Genomic DNA, 17,032 nt, shown 5'->3' with positions numbered 1-17,032 from the left:
ATGGCTGAAAACTGTAACACGATATGAGTAAGTGTTTCATATCGGTTGATATTGATGTTATTTATGACCTAGCCTATTTAAAGTACCAGGAGAGAAATATATTACATTTAAACATTTTTTATTTTAAATGTAACCTTCCTCTGATTATAATCCCCTCAGCTATAAAGGCAGAAATGTCAACACAACCATGGAAAACACTCAAATAATTATAATGTAAACATAAGTCTAAAATCACAATGAACACTTAACAATTATCTCTTAACATTAGTAAAAAAATAGAGCAAAGTATTAAATAAACATAGAGAAACCGACAACGGTCTAGTATAATTTGCAGACGACATTGGTCTGACTACGGTCAGGGGGTCGCACACCGGACGAGAAGCGCAGCGTACTGATTGTACTGTACCCTTAAATACAAAAGTTGCTTAGTCTGCAGTCTGAACACTTTACCTCAGAGTGTCCGTTAACTGAATGAATTGAGAATATCACCTGAAAATCCAATAACATCAGCAGTTTTCATCCACGCTGCTGATTTCTGTACACTGTAAAACCAAATTAGTAAGCAGAACTCAAAAAAATTGATGTAACTCGTTGCCATAAGATCATGATCATAAGTTCATGAACTTAAAAAAAAAATTCCCAAAGGTTAAATATTTGGATTACATGTTACATAAACATTTTAATTACTGTTAAATTAAAACTTGTTATTAAATCAACTTAAATATTTTCAGTTATAGTGACTCATGGGGCCTGTACCATGAAGCCGGATTAGGTGGCTAGCCGGCTATGTTTCAGCTTAGTTTCCGCCAACCCTGGGTTTTAGGTACTATGAAAGTAGCTCGGCTTAAATCGGTGTTCGTTGCCATGGTATCTTACGCTGCACGGCTAACCTGCTCCGGGGCAGGTTATGATCTGGATTCGAGATCTCAGACTGAAGTTTGACCAATCAGCTGAGAGCAAAGAAACATATAGGTGACGTAACTTATTCCAAGTGTTTGTTGCAATGACTTCACCTTTTCTTCCAAATCCGGTGGACATCTCAGCGCAAATTGTTAGACAAGCACTTTGTGAAAAGAGGGTTTTTAGCCTGACAAAATCCCCTTGCCTTTCCTGATAGTTAGGCTACTTGTATGAAAGATACAGCTTTTCCGCGGAAGGAATGTCTTATCTTTGCGAACTTCTTGAGCCGCACATAAATAATTTAACACGTCGAATTCATTACTGTACCGCAAATGGTATTGCGTTTGTGTTTTTTTGCAAGTGGTACATACTTGCACGGTGGGTGATGCACAGAAGCTGGGGGAAAACACGGTTTGTCGAACCATTCGCAAGGTGGTCCTTGCTCTGCAGGAGTACATGAATAGTTTCATTAATATTGTTCCCCGGACATTTATCGACTATGTCCATAAAAGAGGGCTTTTATAAAATTGCCGGTAAGATATGTTGATAGGGTGACATCACATGAACACTTTTTTTTTTTTCTTCAAAATGCACATTTCACAAATGTACTATACAATATAATACATGTTAAGAATTATTTTAAATCTTTATTATTATTCTGTTAATCTTATGATAGGATTCCCTATAGTCTATTGCTCCAGTCTCCACTGCTCTAAGAGAACATGAGGCAGATGTTAATAGGAAATCCTATCACTTCAGGTAGAGATGTGAATTTGTGAGATGATTATTTTCTGTGAGATGAATCTTTAAATTAGTAACATTAACAGATATAAAAATGATCTACTAAACATTTCATCTGCTGATGACTTGTGGTCATGAACGTATGATCACAAGTTTGGATGCTAAATGGCCTGGCTCCAGTGCTTGACTCACGAATTTTCCATGAGTCTGTGTTGTGTCAGCGCTTTGAGGAAAGCAAGTTAAATTTGGTACAGTACAAAACAGTTAATTTGAACTAAGATAGAAAAACCTACACAATAACCCCCTGACCTCAGACAGGGCCACAGCACCGCTTCAATGTGGCCCTCAGTTAAACCAGAGTGAAGATCGAGATGACCTTTGGCATCCTAAAGGCACGTTTCAACTGTGTTCAGCCCTTAAGAGTCACCAGAGCGGGCAAAGCTGAGAGATAGTGGCTGCATGCATGTGCCATTCTGCACATTATAGCCACCAGTAGAACAGAGCGAGAACCACCACAAAACCAGCTTCTCCCCGATGAAACTGACCCGATCACACTTGACCACTCAGCTGGTGCAGATGTAGATGCAATCACCATACAATATTACACTTAATAAAAGCACAATGAAACTGCAGATAAGTCTCAAACTGTTTTATTGGTTTTGTGGGATGAGAGGGAGAAAGAGAGCAAGAGAAAGTTGCATTAATAAATATTAATACTAAAGTGTTACTTGGTTAAATAAGTTCACATACTGAGATCAGTTTTATTCAGCTGTTTGATCTCCATTTTATTTTTTTCTCAGCTCACAGTCAGCTCCTAGTGAACAGTCTAGTTCAAGTCTCCTTTAGTGTGCAGTCTAGTTCAAGTCTCCTTTTGTACAGGGCCCTGACTGAGTCTGTTTCCACCTGAAACATAATTCCACCACAAACATGATCATTACAAGTTTTCTGGAGGCTCATCAAATCACAAAAAGTTCCTTGACTTCCTACAAACACAGGACTGACTGTAATTTATGTCAAGGGTTTTAAATCCTTACACATTTCTTCTGAAGCCCATTGAGGTATGGCCTCAGTTTCTGGGGCAGGTTGTGTAAAATCCTACAATAAAAGAGATGTGTAAGGGCCAGTCCCTTTTTTTATGCCACACATTCAAATGTTTGCCATAATAAAAAGCCCAGTGCATTCACATCAGCAACTGTCTGAGAACACACAGACAGAGTGTCTTCATTTCCTCCACCCTAATAAATAAAAATAGGCCAATGTAAAGCATAACTGTTGTAAAGCAGGTTATGTTTCTGGTGTTCTGTCTGCTGCATACTGACCTCTGTGTGGGAGACTGTGTGTGTGTGTGCTGGCTTCAACAGGGACACATTTCTCTCTACTGCAGAACATACAGTCAGCCATATTTACAACTTAAAAGTAGTAATGTATTGCACACGTACCCAGTGTTACTTACTTAAAGGAGCCAGCACCAGGGTCAGATTGTACAGCACCTGTAATCCCATCCATAATCGGCCGTCCCTTATTGCCTACTCAGAGCCAACTCCTCCACCACAGAGTATTCTGGTTTTCTGAATTTAACTCTTTATTTCTGTTTGCTGCAAACAAGTGTTTGTGATCAAATGTCCACAGAAGTAATAAAAGGTTGTGGTAAATACTCACCACTTTGAATTATTATTTTTATATTTTGTCTTTATCTGCTGCCAAGAACATTTGGAGTTGGGGTTGCATTTAAAAATCAAGGAATATTAATCTTTCTTAGTAGGCTACATACATGTAAATTTTTTATATATTATACAAATAGGCTATAGGGTATAGTAAACATATAGGCTACACATACATATACATAAATAATTTTACATAAATATAGAACGTATTTGTTTAACTTACACATTAACAATCAGCAATCTTTCTCCAACAGTCTTCTCTTGCTTTGGCACAGAGACCGTATTGTTTCGAGCTTGAAATACATATTTAAATTCATCGTAATTCTGGGGTGCGTTTCCCGAAAGCATCGTTGGCCAACTATGGTCGCAAGTTCATCGCAATGTCCATTGAACTCTATTGGTAACGACGGAACTTGCGACCATAGTTGGCCAACGATGCTTTCGGGAAACGCACCCCTGAATAATTATCTCTTGCTCCTCCGCGGAAAAATATAACGCTCTCGCTCTACTACCCGCGATTGGCTGTTCAGTGTCGACGTCACTCTTTTATGTGCACGCGCGCGTGGAGTAATCATAGCTTAAAGATCAAAGCCTGAGTTGACAAAGAAAGTTGATGAGCTGCATCATGGTACCAATAAAGCCTGATCGCAACGGTTTGGATTTGTCAACTCAAAACCAATCCTGTAACCCCGAGTTTGTTCAGCTACCTTCATGGTACAGGCCCATGGTATTAAGTTTACATTACAAAAAAAAAAAGTACACAAAGAACCATTTTTAAGTAGCATCAACTCAATATTTATTAGTCTTTGTGATTTGTTTTACAAGTACAAATAACTCAAAACATTGACACACAAGACTCAAAATCGTATGCCTCAAAACTTAAAAATTTTGTGGTAACTCGTTGCCTCAAATATTTTGAGTTCAAACTACTTTAACAGTTTAATTTACTGTGAGTTACAATGAATTCTTGCCATCTTTTATTTAACACTGCAGTGTTAATTTAAAAGACAGAAACATAAAACAATCCAGAGATGCACTAGGCTAAAACCTGAACACCAGATTAAAATAGCACCTCTAAAATTACAAATTTATGAACCTGCATGAAACTTTACAACAACATGTACCATTTAAAACTAAAATACATGTACATTTATCAAGTACTACCCAGCTGTCCTTAACAACTCTCAAGAACAAGAGCTGTATTAATACCAAATAACATTAATAAATACAAAAGGCACACTGTGCATATTGTGTGAAAAAAAAAAAAAAAAAAAAAAACTGGTGCAGAAACAGTTTAACCATTATATTCACAGAAATTACCTACATTGAACTACAGAGGAACTGCCAGGCCTTAGTAATTATTCTGATACATTTCTACATGCGCATCAAGTCATTTTTGAGACTCTGTAACTTGGGTGACAGTTTAACATCGTTAAGACCAAGTAAAATCTTCTGAATGAATTCAAAAGTGTTGGTCAGTCCCCTGGGATAGCTGAGGTGTAGTGCATAGATCAGTCCAAACATTACCAGAAAGGCATCAGCAAATCTGGGGAGGTTGCCCACAATCTCGCTTTCAATGACAACAGAGATTTTCATAGGCTGGAAGTGAACTGGACTTGTGTCATTATCTTTGACGACTGTGAGGAGGGCCACTGAAACATCTAAAAGCTCTGGCTCATCAGATGTGTCCTGTAAAATAAAATAGATATAAAAGGATTAAAGATTTTTTTATTAAGATTTGTCAAAAATATTTACAGCAGGTTTAGAGCAAAGATAAAGGCATTTAGTTAGTCATGAGATTTAACAAACAATATTGCTTTAGACCAACTGACAGAAAGTTGTGTGAACAAACTACAGTATGAAGATTTTAAACAGAAGATCAGTGTTCTACAGGACCCAACTAAGCTAGTAAACAAGAAATTGATACTATGCTAAAAAAAACCCTATAAAAACGCTTCATTTTGTTTAACACTTTAGCACGTACGATCAAACCATTGTGATTTGTCTTGGCTGGTCCCTGAGGCGTACGATCACACCGGTGTGATTCGAACGTTCCCCGCATCACGTCATCAGCTGCTGAATTCAAATCGGTTTTGGCGCTTTGGCTGGCGCTGAGCCAGATCGCTTGTCATAGTGCTTGTCATATTATCACAACTATTCAGTGTTTTCAACCATATAATGCTTATTTTAGGTTTAGACATTTAAATACACAAGTACTAGCAAAACCATACATTTATAGTTTGTAAAATACACACTGATGTCTATGGAAGCGGCAATAATGTTCCTACAAATATATTCTGACAACATATTTTATATGATAATATAATATGTATATTAATATTAATTAATATGTATATTAAGCATATTAATCATTAATCATTAATCATATTAATCATATACAGATTATGTAGGTAACTATAAAGTTCACTCTCCTCTTCTCCCAGCTCACCAGAGACTTAATTTAATGGCTTTCGGGAGGAGAGGATGAATTTGGGTGTTGTAAATCCCACAGCTCGGATTCAGCGCGAACAAACATGGCGGTGCCCATCACCCGGTATAGATTAACTAACGTGGTCATAATAAAAGTGTTTGGACTTTTAAATATATTTACTTGCACATATTTCGAAATCAGAATATCAGTTTTTTTTTTTTTTACATAATATAGTGAGCATGCTTGTGAATATTAATAATAAAAAAGGAAAAACTAAATAAAAGTGATCCATGTGTCTTACAGTGCTGTTGTGGCTGTAGTGTCACATGACGCGTCGCCATGGAAACAGTAATGCGAAACATTCTAAAATAATGGTCGCCTAAAAAAAAAAACTCACCCTTTGGGGTAAGATAGAATATTTTAAACTCCCGTGTGAAAAGGTTAAAGCAATCTAGTACCAAAGTTTTTTTTTTTTTTTACAGTGAGGTCAAAGAAAACAAATCGCTTCAAATCTCTTCAAATCACACAAACTATGTGATTTGAAAGACTGAGCAAGGGTAAGCGTGTAAGTATGTCTGTATTCATATGAACCATTTACTTAATATGGTCGTGAGATAAAAAAAAAAAAAAAAACTCACTATGCAGGTTTTGAAAATTCTGAGACGTCCTCACGTAGATACACAGGAAGGGCATGAAGAACAGTAACACGCTTGGTGTGTATGTCATGAAACTCCTATAACGATAAAAACAGAATTGTAAATAACTTATTTAATGTTAAACAATACAATCAGATATACAAACATCAGACAAATACCAAAAAAGTGGACAAGTTGTTGTATTCAAAGCTCATTTGAATCATCAAACTTTTCAAATGTTTTCCAATGTTCCTCTTTTAATTAAGAATTAGACCTATAAAATAGGTATAACAATATTTGTACCTGTGCATCATGGATTTTTAGGATTTCAGTCAAAGCATCTGATGTCTTCCCGGTTCTGCCTGCCTTCTGTCTGAACAGAGTCATCAGTCTAGGAAGATGTCGGTCAAGCTCAGAGTAGAATGTGTTGGGCAGGTTCTGGTTTGTAATCCGTTGGAACTCTGCATACACCTACATTTTAAAACAAAGACAGACAGACAGACAACACAGCCATATTAACTATGTGAATCTGGTAAATCTACTACCCTTCCATAAGGCAGAAAACAGCCCCTGAATGTGGTATATGTTGTCAAAAAAAGAAATAACAGGAAAAAGTGCTACTACATTACCTCAGATTCCATTTTGAGTGCAGGCCAGAGTTCCATGAGCTCTTTCACTGGTGGGCATGTCTTCACTATGGTTTGTCGCCGCAGGGCAAATGTGGTTTGCATCATCTTTTTTATAAGCGGTAAGTTCTTCTCAGCTTTCTTCATTTCATCAACGACTTTTTGCCTCAGCTGTTCAAGGGTTGAGGGATTTTCTCCTTGGGGAATGTTGGGCAGAAAGTTTACCTCTGCTCGTTTGGGTCTTTTAATATTTGAATGTGAAGAGTCATTGTCAGGATTCATTCTACTTCTTTTTCCAGCATTCACTGTGATCTCTGGACATCCACAGCCCTTCTCATCTTGCTCCTATAGTTGCCCATCTTAAACTTGAGGCTGTTCTTCCAACCATTCCAGCCAGTTTCAGATCCTGCTTCCTTCAAGCAAGGATATTTTAACACAAGAGCCTCAGCTACCATTGCTATCTCCTTGTCACTGGGATAAGCCTTGTAGCCATACATCTCAGATGCTAGCTTTTCTAAAATGTCATGTTTTACGTCTCTTGTTAACTGAAGATACTTGTTGTTCTTCTCAAATTCGGCATTACCTTCCCGAATTTTCAATTCAACATCCAAAGAAAATGTGGGAATTGGAAAAAGAACTGAAGGCCATCTTCTCCCACGTTCTGAGGATGATACGCTTGAGACTGTTTCCATTGAGGCAACAGAGCTGGAATCTTGCTCAAAAGACACATGCACAACAGCTTTCTGTGGCAACTCATCAATATCAGTGAGGGATGTAAGTTTTCCATCAAAGTCGGGGTCTTCATATTTTAAACTGAAATCAAGGTCTATTTCCAGCTGTTCTTTTATAACAGCAATCAGTGCATCAACAGACGCTGGTCGTGAACAGATTTTTTATTTTTTAGCCCGGTCTGGTTCAACAACACGAAGGACCATGGGTTGTGGGGATAAATCTGCCATTATGCTAATGGAAAGCAAAAGATTGGAATGCATAAATGGTTATTAAAATACACAGATTATATGCTGCTAAATAAACGGTAACAAAAATATAGGAATTAATTCATAGAAAACTACTCACCACTGGCTAGACTCAGTTCTGTTTTATTTGTATGAATCTCTTGGGTGTTAACAGAAGCGAGCCTTCTACCTCGTATGCAGAGAGCGGGACTGAATCGTTGAGATCAGACTTCAGGTGGATTGACAGACTTGTCTGGGAAGGTGACAGCTCATAGGATCCAAGATGTTCTAAATACCAGCAATCATAATTAGAACATAGGAATGAAACAGTGCTATTGACAAGGTAGATGTGCTCTACTCTGCAGAACCTAGGTAGTCCACCACTGTCTCCGACAGACAAAAACATTTCACAGACATAGTCTGTGCCATCAATGGTAACCTTTGATGTCTGGTATATTGTGTCACTAGTTGTTAGTCTTCTAATGTGTAGCTGAGCTACTTCTGGTAGAGCTGAAATCAGAACAGAGTCAACCCTGGATGCTTGTGTTTCTGGCTTGAAAAATGATGGGGCAGCAAGATGGTATGCCATCATGTGTTGGTGTCTGACTGCCATAGTCTTCAAAATATTTTTGAAGTTTTGAGCATCATGCACCACTCGTTTAAAAAAACGGTGTTTGGCCTCAAATCGCATTGTCCAAACATGCACCAGGGGCCCATAGCACTTGATCATGGTGGGGTAATGCTCCACGTAGTGATGTTTAGGACGAAGGCTAAACTCTGGGAATGTCTTCAGCAGTACTTGCTTATGATCGCTGATTTTGGACTGAAAATAGTCTAAGGTTCCATCAGTAAATGATGGGCATAATGCTAACTGCACTAACTCTTTCAGTTCCATCAAAACTGTCCATGCACCATTACCTTCTGGTACAACATTGCCTACAAGCAATGGAAGCAGTCGGAGCAGAGTAGCATTTTCATGTCCATTCCCTCCTATCGTTCCTCGAGACAGAAATGTTTTGGGAATTGGTTGAGGCCTATCCACTTTATCAGCATGTTGATATGGGAAAGATGCAATCTTTTGGTTCAAATACTCTAAAGTGAAGTACTTCATCTGGATCAAGGTCTTAATGCAGAGAGAAAGCTCCACAGGAACTATGCCTTCTAGAAGATCATGAAGGACATCTGGAGGGAATCCTGTGATTGGATGAAAGTAATCCAGGGAGTCACGCAAGACACAACTAGCTTTAACACCAAAGTGGCTGGAGGACGTGTCACTTTCCTGAATGTTTTGTACATGAAGGTCATGGCTGTCTTTGGTTCTTTGAGAAAACTGCCTGGCTTCAGTTGCTGGAAACTGTTCTCTTGTGGCCAAGCAGAATCTGCAAACATAGCCTGCTTTAAATGACTCCACAAAGCCACCTAATCCATGGGCAGCTAGATTGTCAGCAGACACACAAAAGATGGTGCCTTTGACATTGCGACCAAGTCTTTCAATAAAGACACCATCCTGTTCACGAATATGAGCATCACGTAATAGTGGAGCAAGTACAGCTGCATACCCATGCCTCTGGAGGTCTGTCACTTTTGCAAGCATTGCTAGCTGTATATTGTGTAATGCTGACCTGTATTTTGGTGACATATTGGCAAGTGCCCAGTATACAGCACAAAGTTTGTGAATTTTACGTGATGTGCCAAGTGGGTTGGCAATTTCAAGGTCATCAATATAAAGCTGGAGTGGTAGAATGAGATCACCTGTTGTAAATAATTCATTTTCAAGGAAATATGAACCATTGTAGCATGAGGCATATTGACCAGAATTGGTATTTGGATCAGTAATCATTTTTAGAATGTCTGTGTTTTTAAACAACTCCTGAATCATTTGAAGGATAGGAACATACATTATGGTATGTCCACGTAGCTCCAGCTGATACTCGACTGGCATTACACACGGATAGTTGTGCTCGAAAAAGACTTTTCTGCGCTTGGATGTGGATAACTCTGCACCTTTAGAAGTACTAGTAAATATAACATTGGAATCCATTACAGCACTTACAACTTCATCCAGTGCAGATTCTGCCACATTGCAACCATTTTTCTGCAATATCTCTCTAATTGCCTCCTTGATCAAAGGCTGAGATAAGAAGCAGACCTGATTTAAATGTTCCACTATTTCTTGGGTAGCTGTGTTTGAGACATGTAGGATTGCCTGCATCTTCAAAAATAACGAAGATAAATTTATTCTGAGATGTTTTTTTAGTTCGTCAGTGTCACACTGACCATCATCTGGATCCTCATCTGTGCCTGGAGGTTCTTCATACAAATCACCATCAACTGCGGGAATACTGGCTTGACCAACTTCACTGACAATGTCATTTTGAAAGTCTGACGAAACACTTGCTTGGTGTGATCTACTTTTATGAGAATTGAATGAAGAGTACACATTTGTGGTAAAGCTACAATCCTTATATGGGCAAGCCACTGTTTCATGATTTCTTAAATGCCTTCTAAGATGGCAGAAAAGAACAGATTCAGAAAATTGCTGCTGAAATGGGCATAAAGGGCATTTAAATAACAGAGCCTGCTGAGAGTGTTCTGCACTACTGCCTAATTGGCGAGTATGATATCTTGACAAATGAGTTCTAAGACTATTAAGTGTCTTAAATGTACACATGCAATCATTATAGATGCATGGAAGGGGGCTTACACTGGAAAAGTGACTGTGCTGCAGTCTGTAGTGCTTAAATATTTGCAATCTGTCAGTAAAAGAAGCTGAGCACAACTTACATTGCCAAATCATACTGTAGCCAACAACCTGAAAGAAAAACAAAATTAATGTTAGAAAGTGTATAGCTCCATTAAAATAGTTTAATTATTAAGTACAAGTCAACTAACAGGTTACATGATCATGACCAGAGAATACAACTAACACTGTTCTCGTTATAATGTGTTTTTTCATGTGTACAGATAGAAAAATGTATGTTAATGTTACACCGAACATAGAGGGGAGTACTATAATAGACAAGGCTGTTTAAAGATTAAGCAGGAAAATGATAAATGTGGACCTCTTCATATAGACATCTCAGCACTGTTTTATATTTAGAAACAGACGTCATAAGTCAATACTTTAACACATAACGGCTCTATATTTTGCAAAAATACAGGCAATGGCACATGCTCTCCAGTTCCCTAGTTTGCGTATCATTGGCACGCCAACACATTGGGAAAAGTATATTAGTTATCTAGTTTTGTGCACACCAGCCAAAATTAGCAATGGATGCTTTTTTAATTGCGTGTCACGCATGGACATAATCTCAGCGCCTAACGTTAATGTCTTTAAAACACATGTAACGTTAGGCTAAATCGTACATGGAGATGCGCGGTTGGCGGTTACAGCCACGGACTCCACGGATAAACCGCGGATTGGGCGGATGACGAGACGAAAAATAATATTTTAATTAAATTCGGACGGGTGGCGGGCGGTTGAACCAATCAAATGAACCAATCAAAAATGAAAAATATATGTATACATTCAGCGGATGGCGGGCGGGTGCGGTTTTGAAAAATGGTCAAAAACGTGGTGCGGATGGATGGCGGACGGATGATGAGTTTTGTGATGCGGTTGCGGATGAAATAATAGCCCATCCGCGCATCTCTAGTACACGCGGAATTATAGACTATGGTCCGTTCAAAAAATTATAAAAGTTAGCTGATGTGTAACATATGCTTCGTCGTTCATTGTTTTTATTAGGCCCATTTCATCAGTTATTCCTTGCTAGACATCCATGACTTTTGAATGTAATATACGTAACTGACGAACGCTGTTTAAAGTTTTGTCTTGATTAAACTGCTGCAACTGTTCACTAGATAAACCCCTGTTTAAAAACACATTTAACACTTACCGTGACATCGAAGTTGCTGATAACTGCCGACAGCTTGAAGCTTACATCCTCCTCACTGCAGTCACTTGTGGCGCCAACCTAACTTAAAAACTATCCACGTGTTCGTGTTGCGCGTTCCCACAACGTCGCAAGTCTCACGTTGACCTTGGGGCACGTGAGCCTCGCAAGTCTCACGTTGACCTTGGGGCACGTGAGCCTCGCAAGCCAATAAAATGATGATCCTTACGTCAACCGAGTCGTAACTTTTTAATCAAACATTTTTAATTGCTTACGTTATTATCTTAAGCAGTGATTCCTTAATATTCTTTGTGCTCACATTAAACCAGCTGTATATAGATGTACAATTAGTGCTTAGAGTGAATTGAATATTTTTCTTGCTAAAATCTTTTACAGCTGAATTTATGAAGACCCAACCATTATTAGGAAAATTAGGTATTTTTTTAAATATTAACTTATTTAAATACATATAATTTAATTAAAACTATCAAACAATTGGTTACACACACAAACACACACACATGCAAGAACACACACAATGTTGAAACAACAAGAAATAAGTACAGTTAAATTATACACTTAAGTGGAACTTACTTGATAAGCAAATTGTTTAAGTTAATTAAAAATAATCAGTTTAACTCACTCAAAACTATAAAAAAGTCACATAAACTCAAAATATTTAGGTTAGTAGAACTGTTTCAGAAAATTAAGTTTATGCTACTCAATATTTTTAATTATTTTGAGCATTTGGGTTTACAGTGTAAATTAGGCTAATGTAAAACTAAATGTATATTGCAGCACAGGGTGAAGTCAGTATACATTAACGACGATTTGAGACAAATAAATGTACATTTAATATAAAACTATGTAAATGGCGCTCTGTGGCGCGACAGGATTTTGAACAAGGTCCTGAGCCGTTGCTGGGAGCCGCGGACAGACGCCGAATGGCGCCGCCGGTGTGTTTACGCTCATAGAGAATAATGTGTTTGAATTTTAAAGACGCGGCGAGTAACAGATTAACCTTGAACTCTGTCAGCGTTTTGTCAAGGGCCAAAACTGTGTTTATTGTTTGAATTTCATAATTAAATCGACAGAATCTGAGAGCTGAGAAAGAAACAAAAGTTACAAAAGTAACTAATTACCAGGGAAAGTAACTATTGCGTTACTTGAGAAAAAAAAAAAGTTTAAATATAAGAAATTTCTTGGATACCCCCAATATGAAATGTTAAATGAATTAAATGAACACTAAATAGAACATCTTATTATTATAAAACATTGTACACTAATCTACACTAGTTTAATGTTGCTGTGGGACACTGTGAGAGACCCCTATAAACTTAAATATTAAAATAGTATCATTACTATAGTGGAACAACAAACACAATAGATGGTTTAGAACTTTTAATATTTATTGCACAGACCACAACTGGCCAACAAATAAGTCTTAAGACAACTGGCCTTTACAAACTGGTAGACATTCTGTGTAGCCTACTTGAAGTATTTTCTTCCTCACAATAGTAAGTTTTACAAAAAAGTGCTCTCAATATAATACTGAACAATGTACCAACATAAATAATAATAATAAAATATAATCTTTTGGGGTTTATTTTTATAACCAACAGAGAACGTCATCATCAGAGGTTATTTTAGCCAAATTCTAGTCATGTTTGCCGCACGTATTCACAACCGGTCAAACAAATATGTTTGAACGTTCCCTGCAGGTTATTTTGGAGTTTATGTTATATAAACTAATTAAAAATTGTATATGATACCAATATGCTACAGAGATTATTCTAATGCTGAAATGTGTAATTTATTTATAAATAAAATATTTATGCTCGGACACATTCGGTCTCTCTCGTGCACTGTCGAGCTCGTTCTCGGACACACTCGGTCTCTCTCGCGCACTGTCGAGCGCGCTCGCGGGATTCGCCTTGCTTTTGTCCAGTCCGGCACCTCATAAACACACACACACACACCAGAGAAAAAACTTTGCAGCTCATGTGGCTGAGAGAGCGCCTACTCGGATGAAAACCGCTTCAGTAAGCTCAATTATAGTAACGCCGCATTTTTATTGACAGTAACGGTAACGGCGTTGTAACGGAGGAAACAGTAATTAGTTTGATTACTTGTTATTGAAAAAAATAACGCTGTTAGTAACGCTGTTTATTTATAACGCCGTTATTCCCATCACTGGTTACGTGCCATTCAGAATGACTTATGTTGTGGACGCGCTATTTCTGGAGCAACGTGACACAGCAACTAAACCCGAATAATCCAAATAATAAATGTTTTATTACAATATTGTTCTCTTTATAATGTTATGACAGTCCAATAGTCATTATTAGTCGTGCATTGCCGTTTGAGCTGCGCACACTGAAACTAAAAAGGATCGCCATATACTTTACTACATTAATTCTTAACCAAATGCATCCTATATGAGATAAATCAGATATAAATAGGCCATATCGCATTAATATCGCGGACATATCGCCTGCGATAATTAATGCGATATGGCTCAGCTTGTCAGTTAACTACAGCTCTTTGTAGTAAATGCCGCTCCATCTGAAAGCAGGTGATGGCGATTTACTACTAATCAAGGAACCGGCTTTACTGACGAGATGCGCCTAACAATGTCATGCGATATATCGCCCAGCCCTAATAGACAGCTTGAAATGTGTACTTTTAAACACAACAATTCAAAACGAAAAGAACTGGGCTACTCTCTGCTTATGTAGGCTAATTCGTATGAAGTGTGCATTTCTCTCTATAGGCGCGTTCACTAAGTGCTGCGAGGATGGCGAGTCAGCATCGCCAACTTTGTTTGCAGCCGACACTGACAGAAATCACTAGTTTATTAACCCTCTGAGGTCGGCAAACGCGCCGGCGCGTTTTGCTGGATTTATTTCACATTGTAGCACTATAAACTTAAATTACTCCGTCATTTATGGTCATACAGAAAAAAGAAATATAAAAAAAGAATCTGATATTTTTACTTTTGTATGTGTCCACTTACAATCAAATCAAAACATTGTGCTTTTGTAAAATAAAGAAAATAAACAGGGTGTGCATTCTGCCTCTCCGTCTGCCTCTTTTTTTCTTGAGCACGTCTATAAACTGAAACAAAACTCAGCGAATACTTGTCACACATTTATGAGCCATATACCTTTATAAACATTTAAGTGTGTACTTTTAAATGATCGGATTCAAACTGAAAACAAATATTCTCTAAGTAATTTGTATAAAACCAACAAGATGTCCAGCTTCTCAAACGCTTCCTAATTATTTTTAATTTGAACACGCCCACTCTCGCAAAAGAGATTGACATGCAAATCTCCACATGGAACGCGAACGCGCTCATTACCTCAAAAACAAAACACCAAAACACTTCACAAGTCTCTGCTTTTCGTCGAGTTTGAAAGACGTGCCGTGCCGTGAGCTTACATTGGATTTACCTCAGAAGAAGAAGAACGCGATTTGAAGACAAGAAAGATGTAAGGTAAGAAATTCTTACATATTATTTTGTTATTGTTGCATAAATTTCACATTGCAGTTGAACTGTTGCTAGATATATGGTGAATATTATAATATTTAGACCCGTGTTTACTGTTACTGTGTTTGTGGATATCTGCTCAAATGTAGATATGTATAATGGCAACCATAATGTTTTATATTTGAGCGCGATCGCGTTTGAATGTATCATATTTTGGATCGCAATCGCGTTTGAAAAGCACCAAACGGCTTCATGTTTTTACTATTATCTCATTTCATATCATCATAACGAATGGAAACATTTGAAGTAACATGATAATCAATATATTTTTCTCTAGCTTAGTTGTTACTGAAATCTTTTGGAAGATGTATAGGCTGCTATAGGTTATTGTTATTATTATTTTATGCAGCACTGCGCATAGCCTATGCCTACAAGGCACAACAAACCTGGTGTTCATTATATTATATATTGTTGGAAACATTTATGTGTGTGTGTGTGTGTGTGTGTGTGTGTATTCTGTGAATTTTAAAAAGCAATTTTAACCAGAAAAATCTAAAATTTATTCCCAAAATCGTGCAGGCCTTTCTCTTGATATCAGTATGTTCACTTTTTTTTCTTTCAGGGACCAGATGCCACTGAGTCCTGCTGACTTCAACATTCACATGAGTCTCTGTACATGAACATGGTAAAGTGAAAATCAAACACCTTGGAAATGAAAGGTATGTACTAGTGTTGCACGGTGTACCGATACTTCAAAAGTATCGCGATACTCGGAAATTAAAAACGTCACGATACCTAAATTTATCAGTATCGATACTTAAAAAAAAAAAAAAAAAAAAAAAAAAACGCCTCCCTATGGACGTCTGTGTTTTTTTCCTGACGCACGCAGCAAAGAACCTGCCGCTGTCAGTGTCATGTGACAAAATACTACAGCGAGATGGCTGCATGTGCGAGCACAAGTGGTCCACGACTCGTAGAAAAAGATGACGCGAGGAGTGACATATGGAAGTACGTTGCCTACCTTGCTCTGTTGCACGGTGCACCAATACTTAAATCGGAAATTAAAAACGTCACGATTCCTTAATTTATTAGTATCGATACTTCTAAGAATGACCGCGTTCCAGATTTGTAAAGCCGGCGACACACTGGCTGCGTGTCGTGTCCGTTTTTATTTCGGCTCCCATGTTAACTGCCTGCGTGACACACGAGTCTGGGCAAAGCTCGAGACGCGCGGAAAACGCGTGCATGCTATAAATAGAACCGACGCCTATTTTTCACGCGTCACGCAAGCGTGTTGGAAGCGTTCCCAGGCAAAACAGAATAGGAAAAGATGTTTCTATGTTATTTTGACACGAATACATATTAATAAATGACATTTTGATGTTTGAAAGTTTTGACATAAATACAATATAAATGTAATTTAAAAAAATATTATCGTTTTTCAAATATTGCACCTCTCAATACAGAACGAATTATTCTGTAGCCTATTTTGCCACCAACACTGCCGACGTTGTCTTTGCTGCTATATATTTATGTTTAACATGAAGTATAGGCCTTCCACAACTCTCTCCCCACATGTCAAATATATCACCAATGAGGCTTATCATATGTTACCAATATTAAACATTGTTTAATATAATCGCTGTTCATATTTTTATTCAAAGTTCAGAATCTAGATAAAGCTCTTATG

At 37.8% G+C, this 17,032-nt stretch overlaps 3 protein-coding genes across 11 annotated transcripts in view; 1 reads left to right on the top strand and 2 right to left on the bottom strand.

Moving 5' to 3' along the window:
- Positions 1 to 17,032, bottom strand: part of LOC311299350 (uncharacterized protein) — a 117,128-nt gene that overhangs the window by 25,462 nt on the left and 74,634 nt on the right. The gene's annotated exons all lie outside the window — the stretch shown is intronic.
- LOC311302179 (uncharacterized protein) overlaps positions 1 to 17,032 on the top strand; it is a 53,720-nt gene that overhangs the window by 706 nt on the left and 35,982 nt on the right. The window lies entirely within an intron of this gene.
- Positions 3,792 to 16,542, bottom strand: LOC311301814 (uncharacterized protein). Of its 6 annotated transcripts, XM_084427164.1 has the most exons (7): positions 11,853 to 16,542; positions 10,738 to 10,765; positions 8,075 to 8,241; positions 7,001 to 7,960; positions 6,675 to 6,842; positions 6,375 to 6,469; positions 3,792 to 4,994 (listed from the first exon to the last, which is right to left on the bottom strand). In XM_084427164.1, coding segments are annotated over exons 4-7 (543 nt in total). In that variant the 5' UTR covers positions 7,280 to 7,960; positions 8,075 to 8,241; positions 10,738 to 10,765; positions 11,853 to 16,542; the 3' UTR covers positions 3,792 to 4,993. The 6 variants fall into 5 exon arrangements, 5 of the variants coding, with proteins under 5 accessions (XP_084283290.1, XP_084283288.1, XP_084283287.1 ...); XM_084427162.1 differs by having other exon boundaries at positions 10,738 to 16,542; XR_014629510.1 differs by having other exon boundaries at positions 8,075 to 16,542.

Source organism: Rutilus rutilus, assembly GCF_951802725.1.
Source record: "Rutilus rutilus genome assembly, chromosome: 1".
NCBI lineage: Eukaryota > Metazoa > Chordata > Actinopteri > Cypriniformes > Leuciscidae > Rutilus > Rutilus rutilus.
This window is presented reverse-complemented; position numbering and strand designations above follow the sequence as displayed.